Genomic DNA, 21,826 nt, shown 5'->3' with positions numbered 1-21,826 from the left:
TAAAGGAGTTACATCTGCTACATTCTGCATTTATGTATATATATAATATAGCTTTTTAGATTATAATCAATAGTCCCATATTTTACACTTTTCCTGTTTTATATCTGAAGTGTTGATCTCCATCAGAAGATTTATTTGTGGCTTTAAGATCCAGAAACCTTCTTAGTATAGTTTTATATCTCCTCTCTCAGGCTTCTCTCACACTCAGAGAAACCAAAACCTGCAAGGTTGGATGGTGGGTCCGGGTGGGCGGGGCTTGGGGCGTGGCTGAGGGTGTTGACTGCTTTGTTGTGACATCACAAAGTTCCAGAAGTCCTGACGGCTGGTTTTAAGGCTCAGTTTCTGAATACAGGCTGTGTGCATTTCTCTGTGGACTGAGGCTTTGATACTTTCCTCTACTTCACCTCAGGGTTTGTTTCTAAGGTGCAGTGTGTTTTAATCACTTATTTAATCGTATGCTGCTCCAAGATGCTAAGCTAGCATTTAGCATCTCTACCACTCTTTTTCTTTTGCATTGCAGCATTACATATTTACTATATGAGTAGGACAGTTAATATGTGTGTATAAACTTTACTCCCTATAGCCACCAGTAACTGTGTTGTTGTCCTTACAGTATTCCCCTGGTGGGACAGCCTATCACTGTGAAGGCCAAGTGGTTGTGAATTGTGGCATCTACAGAGGCAGTCGGAGCAGTTATACCTCTCAGATCGATATTTCATGTCTTTCCCCTGAGAGGATTTTACAGGTCGAGTGAGGAATTTAAAGACCCTCTTGGAGCCATCGCCCCACAGACCCTCCCCCTCCTTTCTCTGTCAACCTCTTGTGCACTGCAGGTACAGATGAGCCGTACTGTGTTCAGCAGGAAAGTAGATTCATGGTCAACCTGATGGAGGAGATAAGTAAAGAGCGTTTGTGATTCTGTGGTAGAGCACTTTGGATAAAGCAGATTCCAGTTCATTTCACTGTTCATAAATGTTTAAGATTTACACTATGTTTTCATTAAGTTTTAAAAATACACTCAAACACTTATTGTAATTTTCCCACGCCACATACTTGGTTGCTAATGGCAACATTGCACAATCAGAGCAAGTGTCATGAAGATGGATATAAAGAGGAAAGATCTTGGCTAATTTTGGAGTTGTTTTGATCACTCAAGTAATTAAGAGAAACTAAAAATGGCTGTAACTGCAAACATCCTTGTGATCAGGTCAACACTTCAATCATCATTTCACAACACTGTGGCTGACAGCTACTGTCAGTTACTGACACTTGACAATCACTTTTTTTCTGTTCGGTGTATATTTAAAAGTCCCACATTTTACATTTCTTCAGCATTTTATCTGAAGTGTTGATCTCCATCAGAAGATATATTTGTGATTTTAAGAATGAAAAACCATCTCAGTGTAGTTTTACTCTCTCAGGCTTCTCTCTGGAGCTCTGGTAGTCAGAAGAGAGGATCTGAGCCTCTTTATGATTAAAAATCTCACTTTATATGATATAGGACCTTCAATAGAGGAGTGAAAAGAATTTACTCGTTGCTTTTAATCCATGTAGTGTAAAACCTCTGGTCCAAATGTTATACCTGGCTCCTAGGGCCAAGTCTGGTCCATATACTTCCACATCTGGGCAGCTTCTGGCTGTTCTCTTCCAGTGTTGTGTGACAGCTGGAAGATTTTCAGTTTGTGCACCAGAATTGTTCCAGATGTGGAATCTGACACTCACTCTATATATGGGCCAGATTCGGGCCATGGAACTGGGAATATACTGGGCCACAGGAAAACAAGCATTAGACCCACTTTAGTTATTGTCAAGTTCCTGGGACCAGTAGGAGATGTTGCATCCTCCTCCTTGATAATTCCTTTAATGAATAAAGTGAAGGGAGTCACCTCATCAAATATGTTTTTCAGGTACAGTATGAAGTCTTCTTCTCTTATGACTGTCCTTTTTTTTTTATTTTTATTTCTGGCATACCTGATGCGTGCCAACAAAATAATACCCACACCACCTGCCAGTGCTGGTGGCAAGACAGCAAGATGGATTCATAAATTGTAGATACTTAGGGGCCACCTGTTACCTCGCGGTGACAATACAACCATAAACGAGGCCGCGGTATCCTCCATATTGCGTTTGCACCAGTTGCCAATCAATCCTATTTTACCGTGTTGACTTGCTTTGTCTCATCTTTTTACCCTCTTGTAATGGACGCACTCACATGAGAACGCTTCTCTGCTGCCACCGTCTGAGGTCGCCTGATTGGCTGAGTGGCTCCCAAACTGGCCAATCACAGTGTTAAATGGAGCTGAACCCGTTGCCAGGTGGGGTCCTCTGCTGTTACATTATGAACTGTTGAACCCAATCAGCACGTGGGCCGGTGAAGTGTGAACAAATGGGGTCACACTGTAATGTGTCAGGTGACACATATTGCGGATCACTCAGGGGGGGAAATTGAGGTTTAATACACCTGTGGGGTGATTACCAGGGCACAGACTACAGGGAAATGTGTGAACTTGTCTCTTGCATGACCGCTCCAGGCTCTTATGTAACTGCAATGTGCTTGACGGACACAGACAAGATGAAATTCACACTTCTGTACACCTCTGCTGATTACAGGGCCAGAGGCTATCAGAAAGTGTCCTTCCTAGGTTATTTTCTCATAGTGTTAATGAGAATTAAAACAGGAAGCTACATACTTATGCATTTATCATGTCTGATTGTCTAAAAATGAGTCAGTTAGCAACCAGAAAAGCCACCAGATATGTAGAGTTTTGGATTGAAATATGCAACAGATTCCTGCAGGCTGATTGAGGACAGGCTCTTGTTGTAATTGTATGATATACTTCAAGGAGGAGTTGGCACAAGTGTTGAGTAAATGATGACATTTTACAAGTTTGTGTGTTGACACTATGTTCAAAATGTGCAGCAGCAGTGTACCTGAAATGTACAACAAGTGAATGAGATTTATTGTCCTTTACAGTCACCAGATAGTTTACAACAGCAGAGATGTTTCATCAAACGATTCTTCACCATCATAAGAAATTAAATCCACTGCAGAATTATGGAAGCACAATTCAGAGGCCCAGCATCAGGAGAGGAAAAACAGGCAAAATCATCATCAACATCAAAGGGGCCCCTGATGGCCCCTCATACCGGCACAATTTGCAGTGACAGACAAAAACCCCCTTAAACCTCCGATAAAGACCCTGTACAGTTCCCCGCAGCTGTCAGTAAATTGTAATGTCTGCCACTAGTCTGCATGCAGGGAAGGTTTGAATGGGCATTGATGGCCTTCGATGGGCCTCTTTGCCTGGGGCCCCCAGAGTCTAGAGTTGCCAATAGCTACATTTGAAATCTTCAAATTATTTTTCTATGCATCTCATACAATACCAGGATGTGCACACTCCTCTGTGGTAGACTGAACATAAGTTCTTCTTGAGAGGATCGGGTGGCACTGAGGACAGCCTGAGAGTTTTTAAAAGCACCGTCCTGACATCTAGGTGAGGCGTAACTTTTCAAAACAGAACCACTCTGCCTGTCTGCAGTAAGTGCTCCACACACTGATAGAAAGACTCTCCTGATACCTCCACTGTGTATCTTTGAACCAACCACATATCTGCTGTGAAATAAATATCAGCACTTTTTGTAGCCTCATTCGTTCTTGCACTAATGACTACAGCTGTATACAGTTTGATGGACATGGAGGATAATGCAAAGTCTGCACTTCATCTTTTTTTGAGCAAAGCTTTAAAACTTTGTAGCTCCTTTTAACGAAGAGTTTCTAAAGTAGACAAAATATTCAGGATCCATTGAATATCCTGTTTTTTTTTTGTTTTTTTTTTACTGCACTTTCAAAAAGTACAGCACTTAATACCAAACTCCACCATTTAAATGTCTGTTTGATTTCTCATTTCCATGGAAAGGATGCAGGGAGAAAAGGCTGCATTAGCACGTACGATGCAGACTGACAGATGTGTTTTCTTAATTTTCATTTCTTCACAAGGTGAAGCGCTGTAGCTTCAAGACGCCGTCCACAATCGCATTATAAAGACGGTGACAGCGTGTTGCCATTGAAGGCATTAAGGGGTTTTTAAAGGAACATCTCATCACTGCAGCCATTGAGGACTGTTGCAGGTATTACAGGGCGTGCCAAGGTTAGGTGTTTAAAGCTCGGGGGCGGGGGGGCAAGATGAGCAAGACAGGGGATTAAACTGAACTCCCACACAGCAGTATCACTCTATTAATCAGCCATCTTTGTCTATCAAGGTTATAACGAGAGGCTGCTCGGTGCATGTCTGCCAGAGCACAGGTGCATTCATGCGCAGGATCCCAGGATCCTCAGCTCGAGGGTTTCTGCTCTTTCTTCTCTTTTTTACATATCCCTTCTTCCTTCTATCACTTTATCTTCCCCACCACCCTCCTTTCTGGATTATGTTACCTTGACTGCTGTCAGTCATCCTCAGACAAAGGGCACCAGTTTTAGTTTAATACACTGATTAGTCTGCTTCCCATGTCTGTCTAACAGAGCGGCACCTCTCTGAGAGGTCAAAGTGTACCTTGGACTGGAGCTGGTGTTTGAGGAACACTTGACTCTCCTTTTGTGTTGAACACAACATGTCACTTTGAAAATATTCACTGGCAGGTATTCAATAGAGATTTGTTTTATTTTTTCTGTGACAACACAGTGTTCGGTTCAGGTGTACAGCTCATACTAATTGCTTTTTTAATTAAGTTATGGTTGGAATTATTAAGTTTCCCTCTTTTTTTTAAGTCAGATAAAATTATCTGCCAGCGTTTGATCAGTTAGAAATTTCTGGTGCGTTAAGACCTGAGGCCTTTGAAAACAACCTGAGGCTTTTCTGAAAAATGTGACCTTCACTAAATCTTTTATTACTCAGCCTCTGAAGCAGAAAGAAACATGACTAGAAACCACCTGAAACCTTAAACCTTTGACTTTTATTGTAAATTTGTCGCTTTGCCTTGGAAACTGAATATGGTTGATGAAAAGCACATTTGTCAACATTTTCATTATTTTTTATTATTATCATTATTATTATTTTACATTTATAGATTTTTAAAAAATGAACATTAATGAGCTTTAGGGTGGAGGCAGTGATTTACTATGCTGTTGTTTTAGTTGTTTTCATCCAGGTTACTGCTGTAATCTGCTCCCCTCGCTCAGGTTGTTGTCTGAACTGTGACTTTAAAGACATTTTTGCAGAAAACACAAAGAAAATACATTTCCCATGATGCATTTTGACTTCCTGACAAGAATTTCAGTGAATCACGATGCATTTCATTAGTCACATAATCTTCTTGAAAATGACAAAATCATAAACAAATTAAAGTGTAAATGACATATTGCAACTTAATAATTAATAATAATTAAACTGTATGTGTCATCAGTGAATGAGTCTAAGCAGCAAGCAGGAAGCAAATATTCACATCGTATTCAAAATGATTTTTTTTTTTTTAATATCTCAGTTCTCTTAAATCTGAAATTTGAAATTATTTTCCACCTTAAAACTTAATCTGTTCCTGGATATTAACTTTTTTTTGCATGCTGATGATGTTGTCTTCACCCTCTGCATATCACTGTCTCGTGATTATGAGTCTTTGCATATGGATGAAGTGTTTAAAGTTTCTTCACCTTGGGATCAAGTGTGTTCAGTGTGTCTTTGTTTGTGGCTAATGTGTGAATGTTTTGTGTAAGTATGAGAGAGAGTGTGTGTGTTTCAAGGACGGCAACCAAGGGTAAACATGTCCTTTGTGTTCATGATGATGTGTATATATATGTATATATTTCTGTGGAGAGGATGAATGTGTGTGTGTGTGTGTGTGTGTGCACGCATCGTATAATGTAACAATGTAAGGTCTTGACCTGACCCTGTAAAGTGCCTTGAGATAATGTATATTATGATTTGGCGCTATACAAATAAAATTGAATTGAATTGAATTGAATCGTATGTTTGTGTGTGTTTGGCTGTGTGTGCATGCATGTGTGGTCATTTCTATGTGACTGTATGTGCTTCGCTATTTGTATGTGGTTGCCTACCAATGTGACTATGTGCATACCTGTGTGTGTGTGTGTGTGTGTGTGTGTGTGTGTGTGTGTGTGTGTGTGTGTGTGTGTGTGTGTAGGTGCGTCCACCCAGGACTCGGATGCCATGGAGCCGGAGAAGCAGGTGGACAGCACGGTGAAAATGGCTGGAGTGATCGCAGGGATCCTCATGTTCATCATCATCCTCCTCGGCGTCGTCCTCACCTTCAAACGCAGGTAGGTGATAAACCTGAACGTCAGGACACAGTAGCAGCTTAAAGGTGCTATAACAACAGTAAATCATTAACACGTCCTGTTTTTGCATCTCCACTGCAATTTCCTTAACCCACAGACAAGACAGTTGGTAGCCTCTGTCAGATTCTGCTGCATTTTGCCGGTGAGTTGCTTTGTGGCACAGAACAGGAAGAGGGCTGTTCCTCCACAGGGAACTCAGCTGAAACTTTAAAAGTCCCATATTTTAACTTCTAGTGTTATATCTGAAGTGTTGATCTCCATCAGAAGATATGTTTGTGGGTTTAACAGAAATCATCTAAGTGTGGTTTTACATCTCCTCTCTCAGGCTTCTCTCTGGAGCTCTAGTAACAACAGGTCAGTCAGCCAATCAGAAGAGAGGATCAGATCCTCTCTTCTGATTGGCTGACAGTTTTCTGATTGATCAAATAAAAATATAGCAGATTTCAGGTAAACACTCAGAGAAACCAAATCCTGCAAGGTTGGATGGTGTGTCCGAGTTGGCAGGGCTTAGCTGAGAGAATACAGGAATACTTTATAATCACAAACACATGGACATCTACCTTTAGACTGTGTGGGACCTTTAATAGTTTGGAGATGGTAAAAGGAGCCAACAGCTGATTGAAGACAAAGTTAAAAGATGGCAGCTATAACAGCAGCACTGGCACGAGACCGAGGCTACCAATCATCTTAACGACCATTGTGTCATTTTGTAAATGTTAAGTACACGGACAACTCCACATGTTGATGAATAAAACACTACATTTGGCATCTTTAAAGCATGTGACTGAACAGACTGGTAGACAGACAGATGGATAGACCTTATGTTAGTTTAAAGTGTCCTCATAGTTGATAGTAGATAGTATGACATATAGATGTGAAGGGTTAGAGGCTCAAATTTACATTTATGGATGGAGGCGGGGGGAATAAATGTCTTGAAGTGAAGGGGATATCAGTCAAAAGGTTTAATCAGAATTTAAAATGTTTTCCATTTAGTTTCAGAGTCAGATAATGTCAGATATACATTTTTTTAACATTGCAGGCCGCACTCTGATTGTTGGCCACAAACTTTAATTTGTTTCTTCAGGTGACATGAAAATGTCAGAATTATGTTTTGAATCTGGTGATGTGCTTAATCCTCTCTTACCCTCAGAGGCAAAATAAATAATAGTGATAGAGGTGCCCAGAGTTGAGATATGGTTTGTATCCCTTTGTTTCAGTTAGCAGACACACACAGCTTCCTGTGTCTTTGTCAACATGCACACTGGCCTGCCACCATCACCTGCCCTTCTTTTACTTTCTCTAATTCTCTGTATCACTCCATCCATCCATCCCTCTCTACCTCACTCACATTACTGCTTATACATTTTGTTTTGCTGACATTTCTGTGTCATTATTTTATGTTTTTGTCAGTTTCTCTATTCACACTCAAAGTTTACACAAAACTTTGGTTACAGCAAAAAAAAAAAAAAAAAAAAAAGGCATCAAATGTGTCGCTCATATTGCTTCAGCACACACAGTCCACTGTCTGAATTCTTTAGTGTGACAAGTGCAAATATGAAATTTGAGCAAATGTGCTCCAACAATGCCACTGTGACACTTTGTTGATGTTAATAATTGAAGCACATCTACACTAAAAAACTACGTCTAGAGCTGCAGGGAGGTGAAACGGAAGGTGTGAGGATTACTTGGTCTGATTGCCCAAGGCTTGAAATCCTTTTACAAGCAAACATCAGAATAAACAATGGTGCAGACTCAAAACCACTGGGCTGGTTTCAAGAGAAATGCACAAATATTGATGCTGGTTTAATCCCCTAAAGATGAAATGATGCAGACTTTTGCTGCTTGTTATTGTTTAGAAGAGATTTACTGTGAGAGCCGAGTGTAAAGTGTCTCTCACCACTGAATAAGGCCATTTTCTGTAGCAGCTATGTTACAGCCTTCGGTATGTTTGGACAGTTACCAAAGCAGCCTAGAATAAAATGATACTCAAACACTTCACATGTATTGTTAAAACAGGTATTAACACCTGTCTTCAGTGATCCAATCACAGGTGGTCAGCTCAAGTTCGTCTGTTCACACCTGCTTAAAATGTGTCTGCAGTGACCACCTGTGGTCTGATCTCACTTCTTTGCTGTTTGTGCAGATAAACAGGTATACAGTGTTCAAGCCAGTCCTACTGTGACTGACAGGTCTGTTGTTGATGTGCTTTTGTGAGAGTGAGAGAGAGAGAGAGAGAGAGAGAGCATGGGGCAAGGAGGGGTTGAGCGAATCATTTCACTGCTCGCAGCTCTACAGTGAAATCAGGTTTTATCCATTAAAAAACAGTCAAATATTCTGGGTTCATGATGAAACTATGTTGGGACAAATCAGACCCTGTCAGAGGACATCAGCAGAGTAGGCGGTGCTTCACCGTGACCCAGCCCACCTCTGAATGTGGTCTGAGTGATCAGGTCTGAAATGCGTCCTCAATTCACCTTGGGTGCGTTCACACCTGAACTCAGAGCTGCCCAGCTGTGATTGGATCACCTGAGAGGGATGTTCATACCAGGTGTGAACAGGACCAAAGAAAAAGGACCTTGTATACAGACAAGGAGAAAAGACAAGATGGTATTCAAGCATTGAGGCATCAAACGTGCAGCTGTAGAGAAGAAAGTAGTGAATCTTACAACATCCAGTTCATCTATTGTACAGTTGCCTTTGCATGTGAAACCACTGCTGTATATAAAACCACAGTTATACAGTGAGATACTTTGTTGGATTTCTTACTGCTGGTTCGAATACAGCATTAAATCCATTTCAATTGAGCACAGGAGGCTGGGGAGTCAGAGAGGCCACAGGGTCAGCTGGCAATGCTAATCAGAGGCTAGCCCAGGCTAACAGGGAATATCCCAGACACCAAGAGGATAAAAGTCTATCAGAGCCAGAGGAGGAAAATGCCAGATGTAACAAGGAGGGTGTAAGTAGAGACTTGAGAGGACGGTTCAGGAAGGGAATAAAGGAGGGAGCAGGAGGGGGGAGCAAAACTAAAACAGGGGAGGGAGGAAGAAAATGTATGAGGCTAAAAGAAAAAAGAATGAAGACAAGGCAGCCCTGGTTAACCTGAGGGTCAAATGAATATGCTAAACAGATGCTAACCAGGCTAACTGGGCATAATATACATAAAAAAGGCCAATTAGAGGGCAAACACCACCACTGTGTATGAGAGGAAAAAAGAAGGAAAAGAGCAACAGTGCAGCCGAGCAAAAGAAGAAGAAGGAAGCAGTTGAGATGCTGCTCAGACTCTCTCATGAATCCGAGCTAACCCGGGCCGCCGGTCAGGGTTAAAGGTCCCATACAGGTCAAACAGAGTCATGGAGCACATATGAAAGTATGACAGAGAGAGAAAAGACAAGCAGATATGGAGATGATCTCTGCATGTGGATGAGGATGGAAAGAGGAAAATTATAGAGGAAATACAAGTAGAGAGAGAAAATGCAGGCTAAAGAACAGGAAGCTATGGAGATATGGAGAAAGGTCACATATTTTATCTTGTGCACATGAGTTATTATTTTTTACAAACAAGTTATTTATCTTGTGTGCACATTTTATTATTTTTTCATCACAAGATAATCATGCATCATATGTGTCTCTTACATCTTCAGATGGACACAGCTACCATAATGGAGAGAGCTCAGTTAATCAAGTTCACTTTTAATCTTGGAGTGTCATACGTGTCATACATGTTAATGCCAAGAACATGGCTTTAAAGCAAACAGCAGGAGAACATACGTCTCAAAGGAACCCAGTTCTGGCATTAATGGGTGTATGGACAGCTTTTCTACGAATTCAATTTGGCTGAATACCTTAAAAACCAGCTGTGACTCAAGAGCTGTTGGAGGCTATTTTGCAGAAGCTTGTTCTGTTCGGCGAAGACAAACACCAGTTAAACGAAAGAGTAGCAGAAAGCTCTCTTCAACCTAATTAGCAAAAATCCATCATGGCAGAATTTAATGGTCAAAGTGTTCTTTTTTGTAGATGACACTGAGCTGGACTTGTGGGTCATGTGAGGTGTGGCCTTTCCAGAACTGGACTTAGTTACAGCGTCACCACGTGGCCGATAGGACTAATGTCTGTTGAGAAGCTGATCCACATCATTTCCAGTCACTGTGCAAAGCTGAATGTTTCTAGTTCATTCCAGCTCGCAGGACATTTTGAGCAAATCTGGATGAAAAATAATAATAAACCTGAGGATAAACAAACCAAAAAGAAAAACAATAGAATAGCAAATGACCAAAATGTCCAAACAAAGCCTGTTTCAAACTTATTTCCGGCACCAACAAACTATTTAATACACAAGATGGAATATATCACCTTTCAGGACTTCAGGGGCTCCATAGGAAGACTTTCAGATGGAGGACAGAAGAAAACAGTAGTAACACTGAGAGGCTGTGAAGAGCCGAGGAGACAGAGGAGAGCAGAAGAATTGATAAAAGCAGTGCAGACAAATAGATTCAGACGAGACGGTGGGAGGTTCACCATATCATCCCCTGTTTTTCAGGGTCATCTATATTTCATTCCACACACTTCAGTTGGCCGTCCGAGTGGAAGAAAAAGTGTTTTTTAAATTGAAAGTGTTTTACATGCCTTTCAGAGCCCATGAATTATTCTGAGACAAAACTTTGTCGGGACTGAAGTGAGCACGCACAACTGTCCAATTAATCTTTCACAACGCTGTTATACATGTTCCAAATGGACTTTATTTTTGCAGAGGATGTTGCTGATAATGTGATGTAGAAGTGAATAAAGCTGGACATGACTGAAGTCTTAATGGGGATTCGATGTTTTCACAGCCAGGTGGCCCCCGAGGGTTCAAACAAGCAGCGCCGGAAGATACATTTTTCATAAAAAGGTTGAAAGGAGACTGGATGAATACTGAATGTTTCTGAAGCTCCTCAAACACTGGCTGATTTTTTTTTTTTTTGTATGTGTGTCTGTGTGTGTATGTGTGATGACAGACACTGAGACTAAGTGATTGAGAAAAGGTGACATCTCTGGATCTGCAAATTAATGGAAAAATTATATTATTGAAACAGCTATTTCAAATTTTAAAAGGAGACTCTACAGCATTTCAGTAGCTTAAATTAAAAACAACAACAACAACAACAACAAGGTGCACAAATAAAGACAGGTAAATAGCAAGCAAATTAACAAAACATATAGATACCAGACTCTGGACAAATCAGCCCCCTCCCCATTAACAGCTGTGTTCTGGCCTTAGAGATGCATTTGTGCAGAAACATCTGAATTGTAATCAGACTCTGTGTATTTAAAAGGTCCTGAGTGAGGCTGGATCAGTCAGTCCACACTGAAACTATCCATGTGTTTTAATCCTGTGGTTCCAACTCATGTCCCATTTAAAAATCTCTGCAGTGTCCAATGTTTCAAATCTGATCCTGCAACAAATAATTTAATGATAACAACTGAACAATCTGCACTGAACTGACAGCAGGGGAAACATGGAGGAAAGACAACATTGTTTAAATGAAGATAAACATTATAATAATTTTTTATTCTTACATTGAAACTAGAGACAAAAAGCTTATGTTGAGTCTGATGAAATCCCGTTTCCCAGCAGCCTCTGGGCTTGTGTTTGACCCGTCAGTGAACTTTAACTCTGCTGCCTCCTGGCTCGTACGACAGAAGGTCCTGTGCCAATGGACAGTAACACTCTGCCGCAGGGACCAGGTACGGCAGCCCAGGAACTAAACTTAGACTGGATCTAATGAAGAGTTGAAGGGACAGAAGAGGAAATGATGAGGATGAGGATGGAGCTCATTTTAGTCCCTAAAGCCTGCATCAAGTTAGTGACACTGACGGTGAAGATGACCTTTCCCTTGATTGGCCTGTTATAGATAGAAACAAGGTGAACTGATGAGGTATAGGCCCCGCCCCCTCTGAATCATGTCAGGCTGCAGTTTGGAGAATGAGGTGCTATCTGATCAGAAACACGCTGCTGGTGCTTGTACGATGAGTCCCCACCAGAGCTGAGTCCTGTCCACACATACACATGTACCCACACACATACACACATGCAGATGTGTACAGGGTCACAGTCAGAAATGTGACTGGACACACAAACAGAAGTGAGATGAACCTGCGCACACACAGCTGCACGACTGAAGCACAGAGTGTGTGATCTTTTAACAGTTGCCTCCAACGTTTTGTTTATGTAGTGTATTTAGTGGAACAGCTAGTTTGTGTGTGTGTGTGTGAGAGCATAGAGCGTGTGTGTGTGTCTGTGTGTCAGTCTGTGTGTTCATGTAGAGTGTATCTCTCTGCTGCTCCTTCATGGTTTTGCTGGTGTGAATGTGCCACATGTCCATGTGACTGTATATAGAACATGAGTGTCATCAAAGTCAGTGTGTGTGTGTGTGTGTGTGTGTGTGTGTGTGTGTGTGTGTGTGTGTACTTGTACTTGCTACATAGTAAGGACCAAAAAAAGTATTTTACTAACAGAGTGAGGACATTTTGGGAAAGTGAGGACATTTTGGCCGGTCCTCACTTTTTGAGACGCCTTCAAATCACATGTTGAGGGTTCAGACTTGGTTTTAGAGTTATGGTTAGAATTAGGTTTAGGTTAAGGTCAGGGTCAGGGTCAGGGTTAGGCTCTCAGGTGTGATGGTTAAGGTTAGGGTAAGGGGCTAGGGAATGCATTATGTCAATGAGTGTCCTCACAAAGATAGAAGTACAAGTATGTGTGTGTGTGTTTGTTTGTGTATTTGTTTGTGTATGTGTGTGTGTGTGTGTGTGTGTGTTTGTGTGTTTGTTTTTGTGTGTGTGTGTGTGTGTTTGTGTGTTTGTTTTTGTGTGTGTGTGTGTGTGTGTGTTTGTGTTTTTGTGTGTGTGTTTGTGTGTTTGTGTGTTTGTGTTTGTGTGTTTGTGTGTGTGTTTGTGTTTGTGTGTTTGTGTGTGTGTGTGTGTGTGTGTGTGTGTGTGTGTGTGTGTGTGCGCTCCTCCTCAGGTGTTTGAAGCCAGGATTAGATGGTGGACAGTTACACACATGGAGAACTCCGGTCTGTGGACACACAAACGCTGCTCTGGGCCAAACACAGACCAAAATATTTCTCTCAGATCTTGGACTCCTCGGTGTCCTTGATAACAACAGTTCCTCTAAAGTTCCTCATGATTCAGGCTCAGCTACAACATTTCTGAATTATTTTTTTCCCACCATTACAAGACTTGAAATATTTTTCTACAAATCTACGTCCTCGTCTGCTGAGGGGAGAAGGCCCAGTTATCTGAAGATGATATAAGAAATGAGAGTGGGTAGATTATTCCCCTTTTAATCTAAGAAACACCCAGTCCTCCAACCTGAACAACCATACAGGTCAACAACAGCCTGCTGGACCTTCATCACCATGGTTACAATAATATGTTGATAGCTTAGGTAGATTCAGGAAAAGATGGTGATTTAGGTTAAAATAAGTAGTTCGTTAATATTAGATGATTTTTTTTGTCATGGTTACAATAATAACAACGTGGTTAAGTTTGTTGAACAGTCACGGATAAAAGAAACAACATAAACTACTGAGAGTCATATTAAACCTCGCTCTCCACCAAGAATCAACCTCTGGGTCTGAAACATGAAGCATCAACAACCTGCAGTTCCTCTAATAACCACTAGAGTCTGGCTCCAGCAGTGAGTCAGTCCCCATTGACTCCCATGTTCAGACGTCCAACTTTACAGCAGAAACAAACATGTTTACAGCCTGGTACAGAAACTGTTCTGCTCTCTAGAGATCATTTCTTCCTTCATGACGACTGTACGGCTGAATTTATACAACTCACCTGTTTATGTTTTTATAAGGACTAATGTGAGGGAGAATTGAGAGTGTGGCCTTTTTGATTGACAGGTGGGTGAATGTATACTTGGAACAAACCACCATGCACCCCAACCTCCTCCTAACACGTCACCGGACTTCTTCCTTTGCTCCTGTCATAACATGCATGGCCACTACATGTTGCCTAGCAACAAAACATAACTATGAGTCATAAAAAGCTGCAGCAAAAACGACTTATGGCTCATTTCTTTAAAGCCAGTCTCATAAGAGAACAAGGACTAAAGTAAAATATGAAAACACAGCAATATAATTAGTAAATAAATAATAATAAATTACAAAAAATAAATAAATTACATAAATAACAAAGTAATTAACTTATTGCAAACTGGATCTCTTCAACATCTTGTGTAGTAGAAACCCAGGTTCTGTGATCAGTGTGGGAATAAAGAAACCGGAATCTAATTTATATAAACTCCATTTCACTGGGAGGGAAAGTAACACTGTGATAATAATGCAGTTACATAAAAGGAAATATCATTATCTTTGATAACACAATAAAAAAAAGACAGACTAAAACTTAATTGGCCCTAAACTAAAGCTTTAATAAATCAGCTGAGTGGTAGCATATTTGTAGAATTCAGCCATTAGACTGTAAGTTAAATGTGCTTTCAGTTAGTGCAAAAACATTGCATGATGTAAAGCAGCCATTTTTTTTGTTTGTTAATTGTACAGACATTCACACAGAATCACACTTCTTCACAAATACTTGTAGGTCTGTTGTTTTCTGCAGTCAGGCTGCTGATTACCCTCCTCGCGACTCTTAACATCGCAACAACAGCCACTGTAACAATGAGAAGCAAACATCCCTGGTTTCATCTGATATTTTTATTTTCTTATAAACATCCTGTCACTTTTCTTCGCTCTTGAATCTGTCCTGAATGAATGAATTCTGTATTCCCATTGTTCTGAGAGAAGAATGAAAAAGTTCTCTCTCTGAAAAGGCAGAAAAACTAAACAGAAAACACTCAGGAAAAAAAAGCTCCTCCAGTAGAATTTCGCCATCATCATGAGATAATAGCTTCAAATTCAAAGACATCAGGGTAAAATGGATTTTCCCTGGGGGGAGACTCAGTGGTGCAGTGGTTAGTGCTGTCGCCTCACAGCGAGAAGGTTATGGGTTTGAAACCTGGGCCTGAGCCATGACTGTTATAGTAACCATGGTGACAAAGGTAGACACGCCGCTCTCGGTACAGTCTGTGTGTTTATTATTGTAACCATGACAACCAAGGTCCGGTGCGCCTGCTGCCGTAGTGCCGCTATTTCAGGAGACGCTGCTGTGGGTCAGTTCAGAGGGTTGATGGTCGTTCAGGTTGGAGACTGGTTTGAATTTCACACACTGACTTCAGATTCAAAGGAAGTAAAAATATATTTTCTTGGCACAATTTGGCTTCATGTCTGCTCCAGGCTTCTCTTTAAGCCGCTGCTGTATTCACGGGGCCTTCCCAGAGAAATTGTTCATGCCAGTCATGAAACTCTGGCATTTCTTCCTGTCGCAGTCTCCATGTTTGAAACTTGTCACCTTGATAAATCCTTGTATCTTGATACATCGCGCAGCAGCGCTCTTGCTGAAGACCTGCTGCAGTCCCACACACGGGCAGCACTGCAGTGATTTATGCTGCTTTTCAACCCGTATGGGGCTGGTTCAATCTTTTCATTGATGCCTAAACAGATAAAAAACAAATTAAATCTGTTTCCCCTCTTTAGGCTCCACGCAGCTCACTCACATTCATCTCTCTCCAGTCACAGACACAGATTTGTCTGTGCCGCTGTGTGCAACAGTTCAAAACTCATGTTAAAGGATTAGCAGAAAGTGTCTTAGCGCTCAGTTCATTGTCACTGTCAGGCAGCCATGACACTGGGTCTGTGCCAGAACATTAGAGAAGTAAGGCTCTTTTTTTTCACCAGCATGAATTCAGCCTGAGATTAAAATGCTGCAGCCATGTTGTCATATCTACAGGAGACAGTGGGGAAGCTGGAGAAGAGTCAGCTTTACCTTCTGCTTCAGTGTTCTCAGTGTCAACAGAAAAATAACAAGAAATACAGATGAAACTGATGTTTCACGATCTCTGACTGGAGTCTCACTCCCTTTTATGTCTCTCTCTATCTTCCTGTTTCCTGTCTTTGGCTCCACCCCTTCCTGTCCCGTCCTGTACCTGCCTTGCCCTTGCTCCGATAGAGAGATTCACACATGGAGAACTCTGAGCGTGGGGTATTGTATGTTTACTTCTAGACATCAACACATCCTCTCCATTCCTCACTGTGACTCTCATCACGGCTCCTCCGGCTCTCAGTGGTTTTCCAAATGCATCTGATGACGTCGGCCCACACCTGGAACGGGTGTGGTGTTCTCAGGATTGATTTGATTGAAGAATTAATTGATTGATTAGCTGAAAATGATTTGATATCCTTTAAAAATCAGCCATTATTTCATTATTTACTCAATACAGAGTAAAACTCAGGGGAGCACACATCCTGCCTTTCCTTTTAACAGTAATAAAAGCTGATGGCATGCACATACACGTGCACGTGCACGTAGTAATTGCCGTGTTTACAAATCTCAAAACCGTTGAAAAGAGCCACACAGTGTGTTGTCCTAAGCGACACTCTGAATATGTTTGGGGAGCTACACATCCCTTTTTCCTTTAAGAGTGTCGAACATGAAAGACCTATTATTTTAATCTCTGTGGCACACATGTAATTTCCTCCCGGCTGTTTTAGCATTAAGTAACCTCCACGCTGAGTTTAAGCTTTTCTTGCTGCCGTTTAACAGACCAGATCTGAAATTTGGGTTTTTCTATCCCTCCGCGAATCCAGTTCAAGCTGTTTCTGAAGTCCCTCTTTATGCACTGGTCCTGCTTCTTCCCTGTGTCAGCATCACCACAGTATATTTGTTTTCCTTGATGGCTGACAAGTAAATCTTACGGAATAAGTTCAGTAATATTTTGAGCAAAAAATGAGGCATAAATTTTAAAATGTGATGTTTGAGGTCATTGTCAAGTAAAGCAATGGAGTTATTTTCTGTGGGATTGTGTGGGATACTCATCTATAGTCAGTGTGTTACTTGCAGTAGATTCAGATCAGCGTCCTCCCAGTTTAGAGGAGAAGCAGGAGCTGAGTGATGAGCTGCTGTGCACGGGGTCGTCTGCAATAACGTGTTTGAGTCACTTAAAAAATATGTCCACGGAAAAAAGCTGATATCAGTTGAAGTGTTTGCTATATGTAGAATATTTTCACTGCTACGGTTTGAGAACCATTGAACTACCGTCAATGTGGTTCCAAAGGAAAAGGGCTGTTTGACAGCAACATAAAGCAGTGAAATTATTCAAAATAAAACATACACTTCGACTGATATCAGCTTTTTTCTGTGTGCATTTTTTAAGTGATTCAAACATGGATGATTCTGTCCACAGCAGCTCATCACTCAGCTTCTGCTGCTCCTCTAAACTGGGAGGATGCTGATCTGAATCTACTGCAGGTAAAACACTGACTATAGATAATTAAATAACCTGAATCACTTTAACAGTGAGACATGTAAACTAATATCAAATGCATTTGGTGAACCCGGTATATTTGATCATTTATTTCAAGTTATCTGTGCATTTACGTAATTCTTGCACGTCATCTGTGCTCAGTGATTATTCTTTATTTTTCGTAAAAAGTGCACGTTTGAAACAAATATCATGAATCCATCATTATCATCTGGTACATTATTATTACCATTATTACCTCATTACCTCTGTATGGTGAGAGATGTTTGGCTTATCTGTCCATCACTTTCCTGGCCATTTGCTTTTGATGCATTGTAAGATAATTTTTCTCTCTGCAAATATACATCCACACCTGAGGTGACCCTGCTGTTGGAAATGGAAAGACAAGAGTTAAGACAGAGAGATGATTCTGCTGCTTTCTAAAACGGGTGCAGGTTTGCCACAATTGATTACGCCTCACCGCTAGAGCAAGCACTCATGCAGGAACTTTTCAGAAGCGAAAACCGAGCCAGCCTGCCGCCTCCACCGTCAGAGAAAAGGTTAAATAATTAGTGCAACTTTGTAGGTTAGAAATTACATGTTTGGCTTCGGCAAATAAAAACTGAGATGGGTGATTAAGAGGGAGATATGTGGCAGTGTCTCACTAAATGAAATGTGAAGCTTCACAAATATCTCCACCCACACTGTTCTGGGCTCGAAGACAATCCACTCTGTGCCCGTCATGGTAGCTATCGCCTCAGTGTCGTGTTTCTCTAATAACACCCCAGTCTTCATTTAAAGCAACATGCACCTCTGTACCTGAACACTCATTTCTGTGAAAGCCAAACTTATATTTGATCTGTAAATGAGAGTTTTTTAACTCTTGTAGCACTCAAAGGAAGCACTGCATAATTCTGTAAAGACTTTAAAGGTCAATACAGTGTAATGGTAGATGTCCATGTGTTTTATTTATTTATTTTATTTTAAAGCAGGTCTAGGTTCTATATTAATACTGTGAAAGTATCAAAGCCTCAGTCCACAGAGAAATGCACACAGCCTGTATTCAGAAACTGAGCCTTAAAACCAGTCGTCAGGATTTCTGGAACTTTCTGATGTCACATCAAAGTAGTCACTGCTCTCAGCCATGCTCCAAGCACCACCCACCTGGACCCACCATCCAACCTTGCAGGATTTGGTTTCTCTGAGTGTTTACCTGAGATGTGTTGTATTTTTATTGGATCACTCAGAAAACCTGTTGTGACTAGAGCGCCAGAGACAAACCTGATCAACACTAAATAAAACACAGAAAAAGTGTCAGTTCTGTGTGTTCTTGTTCACTCTGCTGAAATACGTGTACTTCCGAAAAGGGATGGAGATGGTGAACTTCAGACAGGAAATTTAGAGATTTTAATGGCAGTGTCAACTGGTCAGTCTGGTGTCTCACACGAGGCCCCGATTTGGCTCTTCAGCCATGACAAAAGGAAGGAAGTGCACGCAGTTGTACTTGAAATAAGAAACAAATCACAAAAAGCCAAACACATCAACTAAAATGTATGAAATGGGTGGTCAGTAGGTCAGTGTTAGTGAGTGGATGTATCAAAGGGTGGTGTTGTATGGTGCAAAATAAAAAAATAAAGTACAACCAAACAAAATAAACCATGTTGTGCAAGGCGGAGATCCAGTGATGGAGTGAGAGAGGAACTGGGGGCAGACGTTCTTAAATTTACTCTGGATGGACTGGCTAGGTGCACCCTGTTACATCAACACTAACTCCGCACACTAGGGCCTGAAGGGAGACAAAGTACAAGCAGCAACCAAGGATGAAACAACCCCAGAGGCCATGGCACCATGAGTCACACTGGTCACTTAAAATGCCAGTTCTAACAATTCCAATAAAAAGAAATATACTCTAAATCCCAACTGAATTAAGGATGAGAGAAAGCTTGAAATGTCAGGTAGTTGTTTGACCTTGAGCTATTGCTGTGTTTTATTGTGGATGGGTCCACCTGTACATTTTCTCACTTTTCCGGAAGTCTTTCATTGAGAAAGGTTTAATGTCAATGGTCAGGAATTATCCTAACCTCAGCTAATGAGGTTTTACTGTGACTGCAGCTCATAGACAGTAAATGAAGCTCAGAGCGAGCTGCTCCGCCATCGCCATCTTGGCAGTGCCTGACTCCGCCTACCTCCCGGCCAATCCAAAAATAGTCAAAGGGGTGGGTTGTGTGGGGAGCCTAGAATTTGGTTAATGATGGTTTATTTCAAGCATACTCTCACCCACCTGTCAATCAAAGCAGCCATTCCCTCAAATATACATAACTTTAAGCTTTAATAAAATGTAAACAGGTGAGTTATATATAAATTGTAAATGTATAAATTCACAGTCATCATGAAGGAGGAAATGATCTCTAGAGACCAGAACAGTTTCTGTACCAGGCTGTAAACATGTTTCTTTCTGCTGTAAAGTTGGACTTTTTAACATGGGAGTCTCTGGGGCCTGACTCACTGCTGGAGCCAGACTCTAGTGGTCATTAGAGGAGCTACAGCTTTCAGCTCTTCATTGTTGATGCTTCATGTTTTAGCCCTGAAGGACGATGCTTGGTGTAGTAAACCTTGAAAACAGAGGCACTGTGATTTAATTTTTTTTGAGTAATTTATAACCAACTTCCGAAGAGAAAGGATTTAGTAAATGCACCGCTGCAACACTTCATTCATCAGGAAGCTATTGCAATAACTTGACCCAAAGGTTCAATGGTCTTCAATTAAGACCCCACCCACACCACCCAGTCTAAAAAGTCATGAAATAAATAATGAACCTGTGCACTGAGACAGCAAAAGGACACATCCTCTTTCCAGACAGTATACTGCACCCACAGGGGCTGAGTCTATGACAAGAGAACTGAGGTGATTAGTAACTGATGTCAGCCCAGGGGCTGGACTCAGGCTGGATCCAAATGGCAGGCTCTTAGAAGGCCAAGTGGTCTGGAGTGTGTGTGTGTGTGTGTGTGTGTGCAGTGGACTGAGACTTTATGTCTCCAAACTGGGGTATATACTATACACAGACACATGCACACACATTAAAGAGTGCAGAGTGCTTCCATGCTGACAGATGCTAAACTTGTACTTATTCACAGTTGATTTGGCAGCGTGAACACACACACACACACACACACACAAACACACACACAGAGCTGGACTTGACCCCCATTCTGCAGATGTGACACATGGTTGAATAATGGACTCTGCTGCTTGCCGAGATAAATGCTTGATGTGTCCACTCACTGCGCCGTTATAATGGGTGAAGCCCGACCATTTACACATACACACACACACACACACACACACACACACACACACACACACACACACACACACACAGATTCACACATACAGACTCTGTATGATCACACATGTAAACTGGCACGTGGAACAGGAATGCCTCAAACAACAGGCTTGTTATTTACACCCTGGCTCCTGTGTGCTCTCATTCCTGTAGCTTGTGATAACTTTGTGTCTCTAATTTAATTGCTGAGGACCGCGGGGGTGCTCCGCCAGACACAGCTGCACAATGCAGACGATTACAGCAAGCAGCACAAGCTGTTGGACTGTCAGGCAGGTTATAAACAAATCCACAGCTCAGCTAAGACCAAGTTATTTGTAGCTACAAATAAAGGTAAAATCACCTTGAAGAGTAAATTATAATAACTTTACTGCTTTAGAAAACTTCCTGTTTCACCGCTATGGGAATGTGTAAGCACTTCAAAATGTCATGGGCATCTACAACAGACAGTTGTAATAACATTTGATTTGAAGGCTTCCTGTCCAAACAAATGGTTCAGAGTGTATAATAGAAAGGGGATAATGGGATTTGTGTACAGCTGATTGTCTGAGCAGTAATGTTGCTTGTTGCCTTATAAAGCAGGTCAACAGCGGTGTTGCATCCTGACATCTCAGCACAGACGCTGATGTGCAAAGCGTTGTTGTGAGCAACAGGAAGGATGAACAAAACCACAAAATTACATTGACATACATGACCATACATAGATTTTTGGTGGATTATTATCATAATGACATCATAGCATTCTTAGCATTTTAAGAAATTTAGTTCAAAATCATAATTAAAAACTGATTGCGAGCACATTTTAAATACATTTACAATATAGTGCTATACATCAATAAACCATATTCAT

General features: G+C 41.2%; 1 protein-coding gene across 4 annotated transcripts in view; it reads left to right on the top strand.

Annotated features, from left to right (window-relative positions):
• The window catches only part of ptprt (protein tyrosine phosphatase receptor type T), a 317,399-nt gene that overhangs the window by 203,048 nt on the left and 92,525 nt on the right, over window positions 1-21,826 (top strand). For 2 of the 4 annotated variants that reach the window (XM_071493992.1, XM_071493995.1), the window contains exons 16-17: window positions 6,136-6,271; window positions 16,346-16,378. In XM_071493992.1, the coding sequence (XP_071350093.1) occupies window positions 6,136-6,271; window positions 16,346-16,378 (169 nt within the window). The remainder of the gene's footprint in view (window positions 1-6,135; window positions 6,272-16,345; window positions 16,379-21,826) is intronic. The other 2 variants (XM_071493994.1, XM_071493993.1) reach the window with 1 other exon arrangement.

Source organism: Trachinotus anak, unplaced genomic scaffold (genome assembly GCF_046630095.1).
Source record: "Trachinotus anak isolate AG129_WGS33_773 ecotype Australia unplaced genomic scaffold, CSIRO_AGI_Tana_v1 ptg000013l, whole genome shotgun sequence".
Classification (NCBI taxonomy): Eukaryota; Metazoa; Chordata; class Actinopteri; order Carangiformes; family Carangidae; genus Trachinotus; species Trachinotus anak.
The sequence above is the reverse complement of the archived record's forward strand: the minus strand, read 5'-3'. Positions and strand labels throughout refer to the sequence as shown.